Here is a 22318-nt window from a genome sequence, read left to right as displayed (position 1 = left end):
AAAATCTGATTAATCGCACATAATATTAATGTTTTAAATGTATGTTAAGATTATAATAATTTCACATTTAATCTCCAATGTAGAAACAACAGATTTCATTAAAAACATCATTTTATGAATGAAACCCAACATTCTGATATTAGTACTGCAACTGATGTCTCCATTAAATTTAGATTATTTTTTCTTTATTTTACATTAATTATTGCCGGTCAACATTGAAGTACAGTATAATTGAGAACTATCATGTTTAACAGGTAGAAAATATAAAGAAATCGAATTATGTTCTCAAACACTATTCAGTCTTTAATGTTAAATTCTAAATTGGATGCAGAATTAAAGCTACAAAACACATTGATTTCTTTTGTTCTTTGAGTCACAGCTGCAGGTTTAAGAACGCAGCTCCTTTAAGAGCTGCCGCTCTATGCAGATCTGACGCCCTATCCCAACTCACAACTCTTTGCATTCATTTAGGATTTTATTTAACATGTTGAAATTTGTGCTTAAGGAAATAGTATATAAAACTTTAGGGTTAATAATAATAATCTTTTGTGTTTTTGTTCATTCAAGCACGAAAGAGAAGTTAATACTGGTGCGCTGTCTTAAAGATTCTTACACGGCGCATCCTTTAGGCTGTGACTGTATACACTAGACGCGACCGCGCTATATCTACAATGAACTGTTTCTACAAAGCAACTGTTTTAAATTGAGCTGGGCTGATTAAAAGGCCTTTACATGAAGATGAGCTTGAATATATAATGTAACGCTAGACAAAGGATGACAAAATAAACGGATGCTGTGTTAATTGCGTAAAATTTTTTAATGCGTTAATCTGATTTTTTTATTGAATTTGCATGCGTTAACGTTCACAGCCCTAATATATATACAGTAGACATGGTTAATGAAAGACTTGTTAAATTTTAGTAGTGACCTATCCCTTTAATGATGTCAAGTGTTTGACCTTTTCCTATCAACAGCAATGCTTCATGATGTCTCAGTCTTTGGGGGTAATAGGTGGGAAACCAAACAGTGCACACTACTTCATTGGCTTTGTAGGTGAGCAAAGTTAATCAACCTATCCTTGTCTTTACAGAAAGTAGGGATGTAACAATTCATTCAGCTCACGATGCAGTACAATTCACGATACTGATCTCACGATACGATACAATTTTTATTAGTTGAGGCAAATTAGAAGTGCCCCTTATATTAATTTCTATAATTTAATTTCTTAGTATTTATTTTGTCAAACTACAAAACTAAATTGCAATTTTAAAACAAATTCCAAATCAAATAAAAATATATTATACAAAAGTCTCTTTAGTATAAATCATTTAATATAATATTAAATTATTGATAATTGATAATTAAATATTTTTTGAAATGTAATATAAATAACTTCCACGTAAATTTTTTACCACATTGCAACATCAAAATTTTCCAAGCTTACAGTAAATACAGCGGCCCCTGCTGTTCATAACATGTATCGTGATTCATTTGACATCTCAACACACTTGAATCGTCACGTTATAATTGCGATTACGATTTTCAACCGGCTTACGGTGAATCATTACATCCCTAATAGAAAGCTGTATTTATGTAGAACACTTACAGATAAACGATACAGATAATACAGTTTCAAGGCAGCTTTACCTTTAAGTTCAGTCATTATTTTAAGCTCCATTAAGGGATTCACATTGTTTATAGCTTTGGTTGTAACTATGTTTTGTAGTTATAGTTAAAGGGATACTTCAGACAAGAAACAACATTTTCCCATGTTTTACTCACCGTCAAGGCATCCTAACTGAATATGACTTTCTTCTTGAAGAATAATGCAGTCCGAGTTATAATACAAAGAATAGTTTTTCAACCAAGCGGTAGAATGTGGGGCAATTGTTTGGACCTCCAAAGAGTGCATCCATCAATCAAAGAACTGCTCGACACGACTCTGGGGTCTTAACAAAGATCTGTTCCGTTATCCCTCTGCTGCGTGGGAACCAGAGGCTTGTTTTTTCGGCAAATTAAGCGGAGGTGTCGTAAGTTCCAGTAACTAATGCAGCCTTTTTCATTTTGTTCCAATAGGATACCGTCTCTTCTGTGCGGGAGCTTTCGTTACCGTAATTTGCCCCCATTCACTCCCATTCTACTGCTTGGAAGAAAACTATACATTGTATGATAACTCAAAACTTCAAGAGAAAGTCATATTCAGTTAGGATGCCTTGAGGGTGAGTAAAACATAGGGAAATGTTGTTTCTTGACTGAAGTATCCCTTTAAGTATTGCACTCAAATGGTCACAGCTTTTTAAAAGACAGTAATGTTGTTATTCAGCTCAAAACTTGCTCATGCATGTCTTATACTATGTTGCAGGTGAAGAGCTCATTTACCTAGACCCTCACACCTCTCAGCCTGCTGTGGAACCAGATGAACATGGTCAGTTCCTGGATGAGTCCTACCACTGCCAGCACCCTCCCTGCCGAATGCATATATGTGAGCTTGACCCCTCCATTGCTGCTGTAAGTAGAGCCTAATGCAGAGGGTAAATAAATAGAAGAAACGGCATCGTGATTTCAACAAATGTTTCACTTTCGTCATGTGACTTGCTGCACTGTGCTCAAAATCAAGTAGTAAACAAATATGAACAAGGCTAAGGGGCATATAAACTCACACTGTACAGGCTGGCCTGACTTTATAACTGTGAAGCTTGCGTTGTATAAAGAGGGTGCAGAGTTTGCCTGACATTATAACTGTATAAAAAAAAGACACGTCTGCAAAGCCTGTTTTGTATAAAGAAGAATCGTGTCTGCACAGCTCGCGTTGTTTAAAAACGCACCTAAATTTATAACGCAACAACTGAATGGTCAAAATGTGCTTTTTTTATTTTGTCTTGCTTGTTTTGATAAAATGTATTTTAAGTTACATTTTATTATATTGACAAGTAAATTAAAATACAAAAATGATCCCTCTCCCTTATTCAATTACCTTATTGTCATGATCGCGATGGGTGAGACACAGACAGAGGACCCAGTCGCAGACAGAGGGTAAGGGGTTAACAGATATTTTAATAATAAAACAAAGACCCACGTGGGGGTAACATAACAAAACATGACATGAACCTGCTACCTGCTGCCTGATCGTTTTACCAGCAGTTGTTCAATCGGTTCTGACGAAGACCAAAGCAAGAAATGCAGATACGTTTTTTATGCTGGCCGCAAAGTCCACTCCTTTGCTCAATAAAGTTCATTTATTTTTTCTCATAGATCTCTTCTAATGCATTACCAAGAAAACATTTATTGATGTTTTTACTGGTGCTTAGCTCACCAATCATCCCTGGACGTACATGGAGAAGGGGGACAATTCCAGGTGGCCTGGAATCAATGGACTAGTCACACATATATAAGATTAATTTAATTATTGAAATATCCTACCTGGTCTCCTAGTGCTGCCTCTCAATAGTACGAGTTTATGTTTGTATTTTGTGTGCTATTTATACAGTACGAATTCATTACTTTTACGTGCATATGATATGTACTATTACCCCCTAGGTTAAGATGGTGTGGGTTAAGTACGTATGAACATAAAGTGTTCATGTATCATATTCATGCAAAAGGTAATTTCTGTGAATAAATAGCCCGGCAAATACAAACATAAAATCTTAAGTCATCAAATAATGGTTTGAGTTTTGAGATGAGAACATTTTTAAATGTAACATTGAATCACTGAACCATACTCTGCATTAAGTTTTTAAAATAAAATAGTGAAGCTGTTTGCATGAAGACTTTTGAATGACATGTACAATGATATGATACGATTTAAAGCATTAAATTAGTTACGTAACACCAACACAATAAACTTTCAAAATTCAAATAAAACATTTTATTTTGGTATAAAACTAAAAAGGAAAAATAGCAATAAATATACATTTTAAGATGAATAGACAAATAAAAATAAACCGCAAACTGAAATAGTACCTAGTGCAAACAGATTTAAGAACAAGCCATTACTATATTTTTATCAGAATGTAAAATAAATAATCTACAATATAAATAATTGTCATTTCTTAAAAACGTTTTTTTTTTATATTTTGTAAATGTAGTATATAAATGTATCTTCGACAAACAAATAATTACACCACTTAAAAGAGAAATATCAATGGATATCAATGGAAATAGGCCTACAGCTTTTCATCAGAATGCAAACAAAATAAATACAGACTAGTATATGAATGAATAAATATAAAAAAATGGAAATACTGCAACAACATAGACACCCAGGGGCGGATTAAGGTGGTCAAGGGCCCCTAGGCTGCTCTCTGTGTAAGGGCCCTTAGGTGGCTTTCAGGTGCCTTTCAGTCAGCCTGCATTGTTTTGCGCGTTGCGAGTGGAATCAGAGCGGCAAATAATGGTAATAAACCGTTTTGAGATACAAAAAAAAAAATGTATAGTCTGTTTGTGAGCAGCAGAAAGCTCTATATGGGGCTGTTTCCACAGAGGCGTTTCAGGCTGCATACAGCGTGTTCTTTCCATTGTTTCCGATGGAAACGCCATTTTTGAAGACGACAGCAGCTGGCGGGTTTTAAATGTAACAATTTGACTTATGATGTGAGCATATAGATTATAAATGATTATACTAAATCGGCTTTAAGCCATTTAACTAAAGTACACACAGAGCACCATGTTTCCTAACAGACCATAATTACTGACGCACAGTCCGCCAAACTCTGGACATGTTATGTAAATAAATTACAGAAAAATCAACCGGTTTTCAGAGGTGAGAGAACCTTGTGCTTGGTACGTTCCTTATCTTTAAACCTCCTTGGCATTCAGGTCCCATGTTACACAGTCGCACACACACCGGTGACAATTTAGTGACTTTAGCACTATATTTAGCGTTTTTCATTGAACCAGAGAGAAAATTTGAAAAGAACCATAATGACGCATAATGACAGTCTCCATGCTACAATAATGATAGTAGCAAGGCTTTCCTCTGTGTTCAAATATCTGTATAAGTACAATTTTGCCTATATTATTTGTGTCCCCTTCAAAAATTACTCTTGAGAAATGTTGTTTATTTTCCCCCCTTACTAATAAATACAATTTACGGGTCGAGTCTGATATGGCATCGGGTTTCTTGTAGCCTAATTTAAAATGAATGTGCTTTTACCAAATTGACCCGAAAAGACCCGTAAATAGATCTTATGGTTAGGTACATTTACATTTAGTCATTTAGCAGACGCTTTTATCCAAAGCGACTTACAAAGGATTCAGGGAGCAATAAGCGATATGTCATACAAAAGCAATAGTGCAATAGGTAAACAACAAATATTTGTTACAGCAAATTTTACAAGACACAATTAGGTTAAGTGAGCAAGCGAGCGAGTGAGTGAGCAACTTTGGCGTGTAGTCATACTAGCAATGTTCATGTGAGGCACGTTATTGGGAAACGCATTCAGAATACAACAAAAGTGTTTATCTTTGCTTTTAGAAAACCATCTTACAGCTGTCAGTAAGCTGCTAGTTGGGATCACAATAAATGTCCTGTAAATGCTGATTATGCATACGATTGATGTGAACATGATGCTGAATGAAAAATAACCTTAATTCCTGACCGAGTTGGACTACATGCTGTTGAAGCAGTAATCAGTGGATTCAGCGCTCTATGGATTCTCCTGGGATTAACGAATGTGAAACTTTGAATTTCAAGCCAAATTTGATCCACTGAATTTGTGGAAGTGAATTTTTAAACCAAATTTATGAAAATTGTCTGGTTTTGTTTTGTGAATTTTGACTATTGAACTTTTAAACAGTATAATTGTGTGTGAAATGTTTCAATTTGAAATATTCACATCTATACACCTATACAACCATATTGAAAATGCAAGCACTGGTAATGCAACAGATTTATTTTTGATTAGCACTTTGAAAATGCTTCAAAGACTAATGCAATTAAAGGGGAAATTAATTAAGACATACATTTTAACCCAAGCTTTTGTGTATATAAGAGGTTGTCGTATTAAAGCGAACATCCTTTAAGTATCAGAACTGAAAACACCGTTGTTGACAACCGTTATTGGCACCAGGCCCAGTGAATGCCAGGTCCTGGAATGGACGTATTTTTTGGTTGAACACAGCCTCCACAGAAGAATATCAAAGACTACTTCTCTTGCCCCGCCCATTGGTTCGCACATGACAACACAAGGGGTGTGGAACCAGATAGAGCGAGCAAGCAATAAACATGCCGTTAAAAAGATAGCTAAATATTGTGCAGTGCCTGGTTGTGGAAGAACACAGTCCTTTGGATTTGATTTTTAAAGATGTTCCAGCTCTGGATTTGTGGAGAGACTAAAATTAAAAAGCAGTGCTATGCAGTTAATATTGGATCCGACATGAATGGCGCAGCAATCTTATGTTAGTAAAACATATTTGTCACTATATGATAATGGATAACCTAACGTTACCTGTCTAACCAAATTCACAGAAGGCTCCAACTAAGTTTACAGAGCGTTTGTCATGCTGGCCTCAAAACCCGGGTAGAAAATTGTCTATTACTTAGTGATTGTGATGTTTTCGAATGTAAATAACACGCAAACTTCATACGTAGACCTCAGATAACAGTATACAATAATAACAACGGCCAGTTAAGGACACCTTAAAATATTTCCATACAAGCAATGCAGGCTGAGGCTGACTGACAACCAGTTCAGTTCACGTATCTCTAAACTTTGCACCCCAAAAGCTGACTGTTATCTACAAGGGCGCTATGGTTATATCTTCCAAATGCAAACTTTGTCAACGCTTAGGAACATATCAGGAGCATTATATTATATTCCTTAAGGCTAACTCATTTTTAGAAAAACTTTGATTTTGATTTCAGTGGGGCATTAAGACTTTCAAGTGTGAAGTTAATTTTGCAGTATCATTTATACTACACTTTGTCCCTTAGGGCTTCTTCTGTCAAACCGAGGATGATTTTGATGAATGGTGTGCACAGATTCGTAAGGTCATTACTTTTTTTGCTTGTTTTTAATTAGCCTTTGTTTTTAGTTGTACCCCTATTTACTGTTCTTTTTTTGCCTATGCAGGTTTCAAACTGTAGAGGTCTTCCTATGTTTGAATTAGTGGACAGTCAGCCATCTCATCTCATCACTTCTGATGTTCTAAATCTCACTCCAGGTAATCATAATATATTATATGTGGTATCCATTGTACGCACATTCATATGTATATTGTATACGGTAGGGATGGGCATTTTTCTAGTCTTTATTTAAATTTTGTTAAACGTACAGTTTGTAATAATTTTGCAGTAAAATATCCAAGAACCACCAGGCCAGTGTTTTATATTTTGTTCAGCTGAGTATTTACACGGGAAATAATACACGCAGGCGGATAGTGGATCCAGTAGTCAAGACTATTTCGACTTACCTCAGCTGATACGAAGCTGCTTTTAAATGGTCCTGTGCTTATTTGTGTTCAAGCTCTGTTTGAAGAGCTGGTTTCTATTTGCAGTGCACTTTACAGCGTTAAAGTCGTCAAGTTGAGGATACACACACCTTATTCCCGAGGGGGGTGCTAGGGGTGCCTCTCCCCGGTCCCGTCGCGTCAGGCTCTCTGCCATTACATCCGTAACCATGACGTTTCTGTTGTGTAACAAACTCAGAACACATATTATAATGTCACTTTACTTGGACTTTAAAGGAATTCTCAACACACCCCAAAAAATTAATCTTCATTTACTCACCCTCAAGTTGTTCCAAATTTGTTTGAATATCTTTATTCTGATGAACACAAATATTAGATTTTTTTCAATTGATATTTCTGGGACATCATTGACTACCATAGTAGGAACAATTACTGTATCATTTTATTGTTCTGTTGAACACAAAATTTGATAGTTTGATTATTTTAGGAAAGCAAATAGTTCTAGGGCACCATTGACTAACTATCATAGCAGGAAAAATGTAAATGGTAGTCTGATGACGCAAGAGTTGCAACTATGGCAGCTGAGAATGCTATTCTTTTTGTTGTGCGTTTTGAAATAGGTGCAATCACTAACTTACTCAACTCGCTTTGGGAAAGTGCCTTGCATTATAACTAGATACCGATAACATTAGACTACCTGCATGTACTAAGGAATCAGCACTCGAACACAGGACTGCAACGCAAGATTTTTATACATTTAATACCAACCTTGCCAGTTCGGTTTGTATATATTGTAATATATTATACATTGTACCCTTTTAATATACGAGTTGCATAGGTTAATTTTATGACAGATTTGCAGCACTTTAAATAAAACTTAACAAGAGCAAGTGTTTTTCTTTTTTAAAGTTATATTTACATTGTGAAAATGATGAAATGTGTCATTAATACACACTAAAATCATGGCAACAAATGAACACAAGCCCTTTCATTTTGCTTGAGTGTATTGTTAATGTAACACTATAAAATATCAAATGTCTATTTTTGCATACAAAAAAATGATAATGCTATACATTTATTTTTATATATTTATAAAAAAGCTATTTAGTCAGCCACCAATTGTGCAAGTTCTCCCACTTAAAAAGATGATAGAGGCCTGTCATTTTCACCATAGGTACACTTCAACTATGAGAAAAAAAAACAAAAAAGAAATCCAGAAAATCACACTTGATTTTTAAAGCATTTATTTGCAAATTATGGTGGAAAATAAGTATTCAATTAATAAGTATTAATAACAAAAGTTACATTTAGTCATTTAGCAGACGCTTTTATCCAAAGAGATTTATAAAGAGTTCGGGGAGCAATAAGCTAAGTTGAGAGAAGAGGGTTAGTGTACTTTTTTTTTCATTTGTCTGTCAAGTATTCTTTTTGAGCTGTGGTTGACCGGACCGCATTAGGAAGAATGTTCCACAAGGAAGTAGTTGTGAAGGAGAATGAGTGGGAAAGGGATTTAGTGCCGTCATGAGAAGGCATTACAAGGCGCCGTTTGTTTGCTGAACGCAGGGTTCTCTTTGGGGTGTTGGAATGTAGTAGGGTGTGAAAGTATGCTGGCGCAGATCCAGTGATAGTCCTGTATGCAAACATCAGTGACTTGAATCTAATCCGGGCTTCAACCGGTAGCCAGTGGAGAGATAAAAAGGGGTCTCACATGAGCCCTTTTGGGCTGTTGGAAGACAGTTGGTGCTGCTGCGGTTTGAACCAGCTGAAGTGGTTTGATAGCCTTTGCAGGAAGACCAGCAAGGAGAGCATTGCAGTAGTCCAACCTTGAGATTTGAGAAGTTCATCTCAATACTTTGTTATATACCCTTTGTTGGCAATGACAGATGTCAAACATCTTCTGTAAGTCTCTACAAGGTTTTTACACACTGTTGGTGGTAGTTTGGCTCATTCCTCCATGCATATCTCCTCTAGAGCAGTGATGTTTTGGGGCTGTCGTTGGGAAACACAGATTTTCAACGGGGTTGAGATCTGGAGACTGTCTAGGCCACTCAAGGACCTTGAAATGCTTCTTACGAAGCCACTCCTTCGTTGCCTGGGCGGTGTTTGGGATCATTGTCATGCTGAATGACCCAGCCACGATTCATCTTCAATGACCCTTGCTTATGGAAGGAGGTTTTTACTCAATCTCAAGATACATGGCCCCATTCATTCTTTCCTTTACACGGATCAGTCATCCTGATACCTTTGCAGAAAAACAGCCCCAAAGCATGATTCTTCCACCCCCATGCTTCATAGTAGGTATGATGTTCTTTGAATGCAACTCAACTTGTCGTGTTTGGAGGAGAAAGAATGCTAAGTTTTTACCAGAAAGTTATATTTTGCTTTCATCTGACCACATGACATTATCCCAATCCTCTTCTGGATCATCCAAATGCTCTCTAGATAACTTCAGACGGGCCCGGACATGTACTGGCTTAAGCAGGGGGACACGTCTGGCACTGCAGGATTTGAGTCCCTGGCGGTGTAGTGTGTTACTGATGGTAGCTAGGGATGTTCATTTTCGGATAATTTTCTTAACGGACAACCGACGCTCGTTAACCGAACATTAATCGTTAACTGAGATTTTTATATAAATCGGACGTTGAAGAAAAATACAGTTGCCGATTGTCTGTGACCCAGTAAAAAATATTTGTATGGGTTTATTATGAAAGTGCAAACAGTAGCGTACAAAATGGATCAACAACGATCACAAGAGAACCTTGATAACCAAAAACATAATATTATTCACAATATAAATGAAGAATATAATTTAAAAATTTCGAAAATAAAAAAACTCTAAATAAGCCTAAACTGAAAAAAAAAATCACAAATTAAACAGTTAACAAATTCAGAGGACAACGGAAACAACGTGAATTCTTTCTAACCTGTTATCAATCGGCTGTGCCGTCGGTGGTACACTGCGTGTTTTGGTTGATAAGATCGGGAAATACAACAACTTAGAAAAACAAAACCTAAACATATCACATATCTTTAAAAAGCTGAGATTCTTGTGATTCGAACGATGTAAACCATTTTAATATACAATCAACACAGCCAATGCAATCAGAGTCGTTGTCAGACAACCAACAACCAAATAAGCAGCAACAAAACTGAAGAAACTCTCCTATAAAGCCTCCCGGCAGTCCACTGATCCATAACATTCCTACAAAAACGGTATAGGTATACTCTAAAGGGTCCAGTAAATCCAACACATATATGTCAATAAACATCCAAGGAACATGGTAGTATAATGCCAAGAAGCCGACAGAGCTATCAAATCTCTGACGCATTTTGTGGTGTAGCGTCTCTTCACTTGTAAACATTGCAGATTTTTTATGTCAACATGGCCACTGAACTCTGCCCTTTTGATTGACATCTCATTTGAGCGAATAGGTGCATCTAAGAGGTGACAACAGGCAGCAATAGCCAAGGAGCGCCCAGGATCAAGAATGGGACCGTCCTGTACTTGATTGACAATAGATCGATCCTGTCGCGTCAAAGTTTGCTAATGATGGGCGTATCTGATAGCCAATAGAATTCCGAAAAGATTAATACGCAGCTTCACGGGAAACATTCAACCGTAAGTAGATAGGTCCGTGCGCAAACACGTGTGCGGCTGTGCGTAAATTCTAATAGGGATTCGTGACCGTGCGCAAAAGCTGCTAGGAAAGCGTGTAAAAGAGTTTTACATTTGGAAAAAATGGCGAAAAGAGTGAGTAAAACACACTTCTCTCTTGAAGAAGTTGTTGAACAATGTACCAGGCGTGAGAGTGATTTGTCGGAGGAAGACATTTCAGAAGAAGAGAGCCCTAATCAGCTATTATAATAAAAAGTGATCCACAAAACCCAGAAGTGGTATAAGACCTTTTTTTAATCACTTCTTAGACATTGCCATTGTAAATGCCTTCCTGATATACAAGCATATCGCAAAAGGTAAAGGGTTTGTTATAACGAGTGGCATGTTGCCAATAACCTGTAATGTAATTATAACATTTGTAAATAGTTTGGGTTTTATACATTTATTTAGAGTTTGTTTGTTCTAATATTAAAACTTATTTTATTACACTAGCACTTAGTCTATAGTCTCTTTATTTGCACAAAGTATAGTTTCAGTTACTATGTGTCATCCAAATTCACTGTCAATAATTGCTAAGGAATAGAGTAGCTCTAAGTGTAACCTTTCATTAGAGCCCAGAATTATGAATGTACATTAAAGCATTCAAGAATGACACATAAAATGCTGTTAATGGCAAAGGGCCATTTGGAGTCTCCAAGTGGTCATTCTAGAAGGCCACCTACACATAAACTAGGATAAACATGTGAGAAACACACATTTTCTAAGGTATTGTAATCTAATTAGCTTGGTAAGGCTTCATGCTGTGATCCCAATGTGTTTTCCAGCTAATAGCTCCCAACTATAGTCATATGCAGGCAACTGTTTAAAAATAAAAAGTAGGCAGAATATTTTTCCCCTCTTTCAGTGTTTTTAAAATTCTATTACTCAATAACAGTAAGATTTGCAGTGATTCTGACTTTTTAGAAACAAACTTCAGAGTCTCACCTTTCAAAAGATACCAAAACCATGCATATACTCAAAATGTTTCAAGAACAGTATGCACTTTACTTTGGGTATGTCTTTTTTAAGCGTTTTTGCAAAATTTAACAGGATTGCTAAAGGGCTAAACTAAACTTCGTTTGTTAAAATAAAAGAGCTGGCCTACCTCCGTCAAAAAACATTTAGTCCTTATTTAAAAAAAAGGAGCATATCCACATGTTAACTGTAATGCCCACGCTTGCGCAGCCGCATCATCTGATACCGCTTGTTCATCTTCTGTAGTGGCCATTGCCAAAGATGCACACATTTCTGTCGAAATGCTCCCACACATTCCTTTTTTTTGTTCGTTTCATTTTGCTTTCTCAGCGAAATGTCTGTTGGCACGTGTGGCTTCACGCGCCAACGTCTTTCACGTGTTGACAGAAATTAACAAGTATTAGCACACTTTTCTTTATAATGCAAAAAACATGAAAATCTATTATTTATTATCTGCATTGTCTATTTTTTTCTTAAAAAATCTTTTTTTTAAAAGATATTAAACCGTTTAACTGAAAGTAGAGGTGGGCAGAATGGTCAAAAATCTATTTCACGGAATGAGTCAATTATTTTACGGTAACAACATATTCATGAAATCTTGCATTATAATGCTATATTTTACACCGAATTTTTCTTAGATTGATTTGATTTAACTAATTTGTTTTTTACAGTTTATTTAAATGCTCACCATAGTTAAAATGTAGGCAAGTTATGAAAATGTACTGAAGATATCAAATTAAGTTCTGACAATCAGATGTATTATTTATATCATATCTATATCATGTATACAGTAGGAAGATAGACAGCATGTATAATAAAGAAGTTTTAATATGCACAAACAATGAGAGTATTTGACTTGTGTTACAAACTGGTGTTCATGGGGTCTGTACTGTAGATGTTTATCGTTTTCACTCTCTATTAGATGAGCAATATTCGTGTGTTGCTCTCTGTCTTTAGGTTTGTTTATTCTCTATGTTTACTCCTCACGCGTCTCCCAAAACTGGATGTTAGCGCATAACATCAAAGCGCTCACGCGGCGAGCATCGCGCATTTCAATGCTAGTTTCACCTTGGCTTGCCTGAAGTCAAATTTTATTAAAGCTATTAACAGCTTTACAAAACAACCTGACTTCTGCAATACGTGTTGAGAATGAGCTTTTTTTTCTATGCTGGAGCAGATCCCTGCACGAGCACTGTGGCCGGACTAGAGCGGATCACTAAACTACAGACTGAAAGAAGGTCAAAAGGATGTTTGATAGGTTCATTTGTTACGGGTGGATTAATTCATTAATTTTTTTCAGAATAGCACCCAATTTGCAGAGCGCCGAGTTAAACACGCCTACTTATTTACAATCCGCGGAATACACGGAATTGAAAAATCGCGGAACAGAATATTCTGCCCAGCCCTAACTAAATATATTAATCGGTAATAGGGTTTTACTATCGGTCAACGGTTAAACGATTAATATGAATATCCCTAATGATAGCCTTTGTTACTTTCGTCCCAGCTCTCTGCAGGTCATTCACTAGGTCCCCCGTGTGGTTCTGGGATTTTTGCTCGCCGTTCTTGCGATCATTTTGACCCCACGGGATGAGATCTTGCATGGAGCCCCAGATCAAGGGAGATTATCAGTGGTCTTGTATGTCTTCTAATAATTGCTCCCACAGTTGATTTCTTCACACCAAGCTGCTATTGCAGATTCAGTCTTCCCAGCCTGGTGCAGGTCTACAATTTAGTTTCTGGTGTCCGTTGACAGCTCTTTGGTCTTGGCCATAGTGGAGTTTGGAGTCTGACTGTTTGAGGTTGTGGACAGGTGTCTTTTATACTGATAACGAGTTCAAACAGGTGCCATTAATACAGGTAACGAGAGGAGGACAGAGGAGCCTCTTAAAGAAGTAGTTACAGGTCTGTGAGAGCGAGAAATCTTGCTTTTTTTGTAGGTGACCAAATACTTATTTTCCACCATAATTTGCTAATAAATTCTTAAAATTTTTTATTTTTCTGCCTCTCTCATCTTAAGTGGGAGAACTTGCACAATTGGTGGCTGACTAAATACGTTTTTTTGCCCCACTGTATATATACAGCTGCTGGTCATATAATTAGAATATCATCAAAAAGTTGATTTATTTCACTAATTCCAATCACAAAGTGAAACTTGTATATAAAATCCATTCATTACACACAGACTGAAATTTCAAATGTTTATGTCTTTTAATTTTGATGATTATAACTGACAACTAAGGAAAATCCCAAATTCAGTATCTCTGAAAATTTGAATATTGTGAAAAGGTTAAATATTGAAGACACATGGTGCCACACTCTAATCAGCTAATTAAATCAAAACATCTGCAAAGCCTTTAAATGGTCTCTCAGTCTAGTGCTGTAGGCTACACATTCATGGGGAAGACTGCTGTCTTGACAGTTGTCCAAAATATGACCATTGACACATTGTGTCCTTTTGTGTCTTGCCCTCCTTGTGCAGTGTTTACACAAGACACGGTGTTTACTATTATTTGCACCCTTGGAAAATATGAGCAAAGAAGGCTGTAATAATAAATCTGCACTGTTTCTCCTTTTGATCTTTTATTAAAAAATCTACAATATTCCAACATTGCTTTAAAGTAAACCAATTTGAAGTGGGGAGAATATCACTAATCTGTATTCTCAATACACCCTGGTCACAATTATTGGCACCCTGGTAATCAAAACTGTTTGCAACCTCCATTTGCATGAAAAACTTATTTTATGTCTGACAAGGTTTGATAATATATGGCCATTCCTTCATACAGAAAATCTTAAGATCCTTCAAATGTTGGTGCTTGCTTATCTTTAGTTCATCCCATTCATTTTCTATAGTGTTCAGATCAGGGAAATTGGATGGCTATGGCATGATCTTGGTTTTGCATTAATGTTTTGTTGATTAAGATGGGTTTTTTTAACCAGTGTGCTGATGGAAGATCTAACCGCGACCCATTATATTTGTAGCAGAGCAAGTCAGGTTTAGATATTTGTATTTGTTGTTATTTGATATAAAACATGATGCCATGTATCTGAACAAGATGTCCAGGACCTTTGGTATAAATGTAGGTCCACAACAATAAAGATCTGGCGACATGTTTAACTGTGGACATGGGGCATGTTTTATCCCTGTGTGCATCAAACCTATCTTGTGTTATTGCTGCCAAAATGCCATATGGCCATAGAACCCAATCCTGATTGAATTTCCAGTATGGCATATTAATATGGTGGAGTTTGTTTTTACAAGAGAGCAGAAGTTTTATTTCTTGCCCAAACAACTTGTGGTGATGGAGGTGCAGCTTTCCTTTATTTTTATTAAATGCTTTCTGACCCCAAAATTATTGATTAATGATTAATGCAATTTTCCATCTGTGCTTTTTGAAGAGTCTTTGGCCACTCAAATACTTCTCCTTACTGAGCTTGAAACAGGATGTGTTTCTATATTGTCTCAATGCAGTTTAAAACTCCTTGATCGTTGCCCTAATGATGGAAATTAGACTTATTTATTGATTTAACAATTTCCTTAAAAGCCATTTAGTATTTTGTGTAGCCCAACAGAACTTCTTGCACATCAGAACTATATTCTTTGGTTTGCAGATTAATTTTTACAGCCGCCTTTGCTCATATTTACCAAGGGTGCCTATAATAGTGGAGGGCACTATATATATGTATATGTATATATATATATATATATATATATATATATATATATATATATATATATATATATATATATATATATCAGAAGTGAGTACACCCCTCACATTGTTTTTTAAATATTTTATTATATCTTTTCATGTGACAACACTGAAGAATGACACATTCTTACAATGTAAAGTACAATGTAAAGCCATTAATGTCGTCTTAATATTTGTACTAATAATTAATTTTGGGGCTAGTTATTGATCACCTATGGTACCAGTGTTAGATTCTGGTACCATACTGAAGCCAAAATGTTGGTATCGAGCTAACCTTATAGGGCATGCATTAATGAGTTTGGTCGTGCGCAAGAGAGAGTTTGATAGTGCATGCGTGAATGAGTTTGGAAGTGTGTGCGCGAGAGAATAAGAATAAGTGTGATATAGAGTTTCATAGTGTGCGTGAGAGAGTTTAATAGTAAATATAGCTGCAAGTAGCAATAGGGGCAACTTCTGCTGGTGCAGAGTAACGAGAGAGAAAATGGCAGAAACAGAAACTACATGAAAAACAGAATATGATGAAATATGAGAGAGACAATGTCACAGGCACAGTCAACTTTGAAGAGGTATTTTAAAAAAATGCCCAAAAATAAAACTATTCAGCCATTTATGTGAGTCTCTGTCCAAAGATCATACGAGCTGAGCTCGCAAAAACATTTACCAAATTTGTCTAAGGAGCAGCGGAAAAACGGTTTATAACAGGGGTGGGGAACCTTGATCCTGCAGAGTTTAGGTCCAACCAGCTCAAACACACGCCTGTCATGAAGTTTCAAGCAATGCTGAAAACTTTAATGAGCTGGTGTAGATGTGTTTGATTAGGTTGGAGATAAACACTGCAGGACAGTGGCCCTCCAGTATCAAGGTTCCCCCCACCCCGCTTTACAATAGGTTATGAACTGAATTTTGTAAAATGACAAATGAGACATCAATAGAATCGGCACGGACAAGGAGAAATAGTGACCTTCAAGACATATAATTCTTTGTTTAATTTTTAAGCAATTTTATATTACATCTTATGAACGCTATATTGTGCTGTTTTGAAACAATAATTTAATAACCTACCAACTTTAGTGCCGACATGTCATACAGCTCAAAAGATCTTGCGATTTAAGATAAATCATCCCATCGTGACAGAATAAGTGTTTTCAGGTTTTCACACACAGGGTCAAAATCTGCAAAAGTTCACATAGACCATCTTGCACTGGTACAATAATATTAATGTAAAGCGTAGTGTTAAACTGGTCATATGACACGGCTTTAGATGTAAAGCAATGTTTACACACGATTAAGGGTTAAAAATTGGTGATTGGTCCAATACTGCAAGTGTGTGATGGAAATTTAACGCCTTACTATATTTGAAACATCAGGTTCCAAAGCTATTGTACGGACAGGTATGCCCACCTTACTTGCATATACGTTTGGGTAGTCTTAGTCAAATCGTACCATGAACTGACGTAGATTTGTGGGGGTGTGGTTACACGAGGTGTTTCAGGCAGGTCTGGGTGAGCATTTGCTTTTAGACAGAATGCATCTTTTGTTCCGTCACTTTAAATTTTGTAATTTTATGTGTCTAAGTTAAACTTTTTTGTCATTCATACATGTAACTGCAAAATCTCTTAATAAAAAATATATTATTATTCAGTTACATGCATGAATGACAAAAAAGTTTAACTTAAGATAACCTTTAGTTAATGAACAGAATGCCTCTGAATAATTATACATTTTTTATTCAGATATTTTTCAGAGATATTATGTCTGTTTTAATAAAGATAAAATGTTTTAAAAAGCTTAAAGGCTAAACTATTCCATGTTTGAGTAAGGGATAATGTACAGGCAGTTGTTATGGCAGAAATATGCCCCGACAGTGTGATCAGGACCTGAAGCGGAGGGTCTTGTATCACACTGAAGGGGCTAATTTCACGATAACAGCCGGCTGCTTGTACATTATCCCGCTTAGTACACATCTACATGCCACGTGACAAAAACATTGACATAAAATGTGAATTTGAAATATTTTATTAGCTAATTTTTATCGAATGCTGACCTTCCGGGAGGAAAATCTGTATCTGAAAATAATGTCGTGACTGGCTAATCAGAATCAGGCCTTCAAATGAGCTGTGTAAAAATTAACATTAACATTCCATGTTAAATTAATAAAAAGTAATTAGTTAAATTACTTATCGAGTAATTAAACTACTTTTCAGACAGAGTGATTAGAAAAGTATTTTAAATACAACATTGATGATGTAATTAATTACTTTTCTGAAGTAACTTACCCAACACTGTCCCCCTCTGTTGATTCCTGATTGCATTTTGAGTCCCTCTCCATCCGTATGTCCATGCTGTGATTGCACTCCGTCCATTGACTAGTTACAGTGTTTGACTAGCTTTTCCAAGGTAACTGTTAAGAAGGTATCACTTTAACATTTCCATGATGATGCGGCACTGCTCATGTGACACACAGCAGCTGTATGACTCATGTATTGCTTTAACATTATTTTTATTCTGCTCAAAATATTCACATATGGTAGTGATGCACGGATTGCGGTTTAATCCGCGGGCCGGGCAGGTAAAGTAATAACAAAAAGTACATTCTGATAAATTGTGGGTGGATAAGATCAGTCATTAATTATGCTAATATTAACTAAATTCTCTAAAATATGAATGTGTTTTAAATGCATTTTCATCAGGTAGACAGGCACCAATAATAAAGCCTGTGTTTATTTTATTTTAAAATGTAGGCAAATCCAAACTTTTTTTGTAAATAAAAGTGTTTTTTTAAAAGCAGCCTAGCGCACGCAAATGAGCTCTAACGTCACAGAGCTTATTTAACAACGAATGATCCACTTACATCACCCTTAAATCAAAGAATTTGAATGAGTAATTTGATGATCGGGTGCAGATATCAAGATCAGACAAATTATAGGTGCAGGTGGATGATTTGTTTGAAGCAGCAGATTCGGGTAACATTTGAGCTGATAAACTTCAGATAAACGTTAATAATATGACGCACGCCGACATATTTCTGTAGTCTACGTTATCGATGACATTGACGTCGTTGCGGCCCTAAAGTTGATCAAACTTTGTAGAATGAGTATCGAAAAAACGCAACACTGTATTTTTTAAGATGGCCACTACTGTAATGGGCGGAGTCTTAATGTTACACAAAGTGTGATTAGTGTAACGATGCACGAAGTAGATTTTCTGTAGATCAAGGGGTTTAAAAGTTACAGCTGTTTGAAAAGTCAAATTTTTAACTGCTGGTTGTTCACGTGACTATTGAGAACCACCACTAGGGGTGCCATATATGGAGTCTGCCATAGACTCCCATTGGTAAAGAATTAATGAGCATCCTTCCGTGCTTGGCCCCTAAAAATACATGATCAAACAAATGTTGTAAATTAATAGAAAATATGTCATTTGGTATTTGACCAAACCAGCCAGCACCTAACCATTTAGTCATTAGTCAAAACATATCAAATTGACCGAATTTATACAGCTACAATTTCCAGAACTGTATTTTATCATGAATGTTTGCTAAATAAATTGCAAACCTTAAATTAATAAAAAAATTAAAAATGTGAAATTTTTTTGTTTTACACAAATGTTTTCCTTAACAGATTTCTCCGATTCAGGCCGTTTGGAGCGCTGCTTTGATTCTGAAGATGAAGAATTTGAAATACTGTCTCTGTGAAGAAATCATATATTTGCCAGACATTCAGAATCCTGCGACAGAGCCCTGCAGAGGAAAGAGGGCAGTGAGAGTGAGAGAAAGGACAGAATGTCATTAACGACCAAGGCCAGTTTGGCATTTGGTGACATACTAACCTGCGTCAAACACACAGCTTTCTTAAATGGCTATACTGACTCCTCTGTGTCAACACTAATGAGCCATAGTGAAGGGATCACAGGATCATCTATATGTATTTGCATTTATGTGTATCTATATTAAGTCTTAACTCTATAGATTTCTTTTGAAGTGATATGGTGCCTTTTCACTCCCTTAACCTAAGCACAGGTTTGCCATAACTCATTTTATGGGAATTGGTCGGAATAACTGCTTAGTTTTTATTCAGCATTGACAGTCACATAAGTTTGGCCCTGTATCAACTTGTAAATGGAAATTAAGGAAGGTTGAGCATTTATACACATGCTAGGACAGCTTGTAATTGTACAGGACTTTTTCATGATCAGAATCTCTGTACGCAAGGTTATTTTATGAGTATTTATTTAATTCATTAAAAACAATAAAAGGCTATGAGAAACAATTTCATTTATTTATCAAAACACGTCTCTGAAACAGCAAGTTAACTCCACAGCATCCCAATCGGCTGATTCTCTGAGAAATTGATGATGTTCTCACTCAAAAGCTTAATATCTTTGTGCACCTCTTCAATGGACCTTCCTGCATCAATTACCTATAGAAGTAAAAAAGAATACTAGTTATATTGTGTAAATGATGATAAATTACCGGAACTATATGGTAATAAAAAAACTTACCTTCCAGTTGACTGATTTATCTTCCCTGAGCTCTTCAAACCTTTGATGAACTGTGTTTTGAAAAAAGCTTGTTTCATAACGTTCAGTTCCAAATTCTCCACGGTTTTCTGCCACGCCGGGATTTAGCTGAAGAAACAATACCAGGTCTGGCTTTGGTAGTCCCACATCTGGATTCCTGCACCACTCCAAAGAGAAGCCCTAAACACATAAAACAACTGATGGCTCTACATCTGCTCTTGTTGACGTATGTCCATTGAATCAATTTACTGTTCTTTTTGTTTTAAGTATCTCAACATAATTTATACAATTCTGAAATGGTTCTTCTGTGTGTATAAAGTTTTTAATAAAATGTCTAACACTCACAGGCTTGGCACTTGTGAAAGCCACTCCTGAAAATGCATAACGGTCCACCACTAGATTAATTCCCTGTTCCAACTTCTGTTTCATCAAAGGTCTGAAATGAGAAAAGGGAGCTATCAGATTATCAGACAATTTAAATCCAAAATTTCTAAAGGCTAAAGGCAGTGCAAAGCTATGTTAACCTGTGCAACATGGTCAATGATTACTAATACAAAGCTTTATTATTGACCTACATATTGAAAATAAACAGGATAAATATTATACAACTGTATTACTATGTATGGACACAGAAGTGATTTGGGAAAAGAGATTCACTGATACATTCTTAAGTATAAACATGACTGAAATAAAGTGACATCAAGTCCAATTGACCATATACACAGGGCGTTCTTAAATTCCTTACTAATATAAGCCATCTGGAAGAGAACAGTCACTCATCTGCATGGGGATATCTTCAATATTAGGAATCTAGTCAGATAAACAATAATGCTCTGCATTAATTTAGTTGTTTAAACTGAAATGAGATGAAAAGATGTTTACATTTCAGCGCCATGAGGGGAGAACAGTTGGGCACTGCTACATGTCTCAGTGTTCCTTAACAGCACATTTCAATTCATAACTTTGAACACTTTTTTAAGCAGCGAGTTTAGAATGACATGCTATAGCTGACTGTCAGTTCACCGGAAATTTCTGATCCGGCGGATCAAAAACCAGCAAGTCGCCATGCTTATAAAAAATACTCAGAAACAATAACCTACACCATTTCCCAGCGGTTTGCTGAAAAGAGCAGATGAACAGTATGATCCTCCAGATTACTTTTCTTCATCAAGTATGAACTGATGAGCTGACCAATTACTGTGGTTCTGTCTGTATAGAAAACATTTTGTTATTACAAATCAACCAACACTGCCAAACTTGATGTCATATGCAGCCTGACAATACACGTGGACTCACAGCGACCGAGAGATTAGCTCAATCCTACACAAGAATTTAAAGTTATACGTTACCGTATGTCCGATAGCACTAATGTTCTTGACGTATGTGAAACCTGAAATACGGAATGACTTCAGAGCTAATGACTGTAACGTTAGCTTACTTTTGAATAGAGAAACCTGCATTAACAGTTCGTACTGCTCCAAGTTGTATTCAATGGTTTGATAAAAGTCTGTCCCCAAACTTTTGTGATTATATTGTGATTGAGATTGTTCTACACGGCTAACGTTAGTTCATCTTTTAGAAACATTAATTTGCAGCATTAATGCAAACTTCCAGTTCCATTCCCCCAGAAACTCTTATAAGAGTACTTCAAAACCATCCATCCAAAACCACAGAAATCGCTAAAGACTCGAAAATAATTGGAATTGAAATTCATTGGTCAACAATGAGATAACATTTATTTTTACCAGGAAATCGCATCATTTCTGCTTCTCGTCCACTCTGCTGTAATGCCTGCACGAGTTTCAAACATTGTGTGGTTTTCCCAGCTCTGTCTACACCTTCCAACACAATTAAAGCCCCTCTTCTGCAAGTCATATTTCTTGGAAGCGCGAATTAAAACAAATCGTGTTTATTTACGCGGTTTTTCCCTTCAACCACCCAAAACACTTCCTCTTCTACGGCGTTCGGGAAGGGACTAAGCGCGATTCACTAAAATCAGTGGTGGACACGTCACTCACGCTGTGTCTGAAACCGCTCCTTCGTT

General features: G+C 36.3%; 2 protein-coding genes across 9 annotated transcripts in view; one reads left to right on the top strand and one right to left on the bottom strand.

The window, feature by feature from the left end:
* The window catches only part of atg4b (autophagy related 4B, cysteine peptidase), a 25726-nt gene extending 5690 nt beyond the window's left edge, over positions 1-20036 (top strand). For 3 of the 8 annotated variants that reach the window (XM_079459599.1, XM_079459594.1, XM_079459598.1), the window contains 5 exons: positions 975-1053; positions 2363-2508; positions 6935-6991; positions 7074-7164; positions 19377-20019. In XM_079459599.1, the coding sequence (XP_079315725.1) occupies positions 975-1053; positions 2363-2508; positions 6935-6991; positions 7074-7164; positions 19377-19450 (447 nt within the window). In that variant the 3' untranslated portion in view covers positions 19451-20019. Of the gene's footprint in view, positions 1-974; positions 1054-2076; positions 2220-2362; positions 2509-6934; positions 6992-7073; positions 7165-19376 lie in introns of all 8 variants that reach the window. The other 5 variants (XR_013786857.1, XR_013786858.1, XM_079459596.1 and 2 more) reach the window with 3 other exon arrangements.
* dtymk (deoxythymidylate kinase (thymidylate kinase)) lies at positions 19883-22318 on the bottom strand. The gene is made up of 5 exons (XM_079459600.1): positions 22020-22318; positions 21375-21483; positions 20620-20710; positions 20257-20454; positions 19883-20174 (listed from the first exon to the last, which is right to left on the bottom strand). Exons 1-5 carry the CDS (start codon positions 22147-22149, stop codon positions 20064-20066), a joined length of 639 nt encoding a protein of 212 aa, XP_079315726.1. The 5' UTR covers positions 22150-22318; the 3' UTR covers positions 19883-20063.

This window comes from Barbatula barbatula (genome assembly GCF_947034865.1).
Source record: "Barbatula barbatula genome assembly, chromosome: 7".
NCBI classification, from domain to species: domain Eukaryota; kingdom Metazoa; phylum Chordata; class Actinopteri; order Cypriniformes; family Nemacheilidae; genus Barbatula; species Barbatula barbatula.
This window is presented reverse-complemented; position numbering and strand designations above follow the sequence as displayed.

Coding starts and splice junctions, on each gene's coding strand:
- dtymk (XM_079459600.1), bottom strand. CDS start 22,149: ATGACTTGCAGAAGAGGGGCTTTAATTGTGTTGGAAGGTGTAGACAGA. Junction 21,484..22,019: donor AGAAATGATGCGATTTCCTG/GTAAAAATAAAT, acceptor TTTTCTATACAG/ACAGAACCACAGTAATTGGT. Junction 20,455..20,619: donor CTTTCACAAGTGCCAAGCCT/GTGAGTGTTAGA, acceptor TTATGTGTTTAG/GGCTTCTCTTTGGAGTGGTG.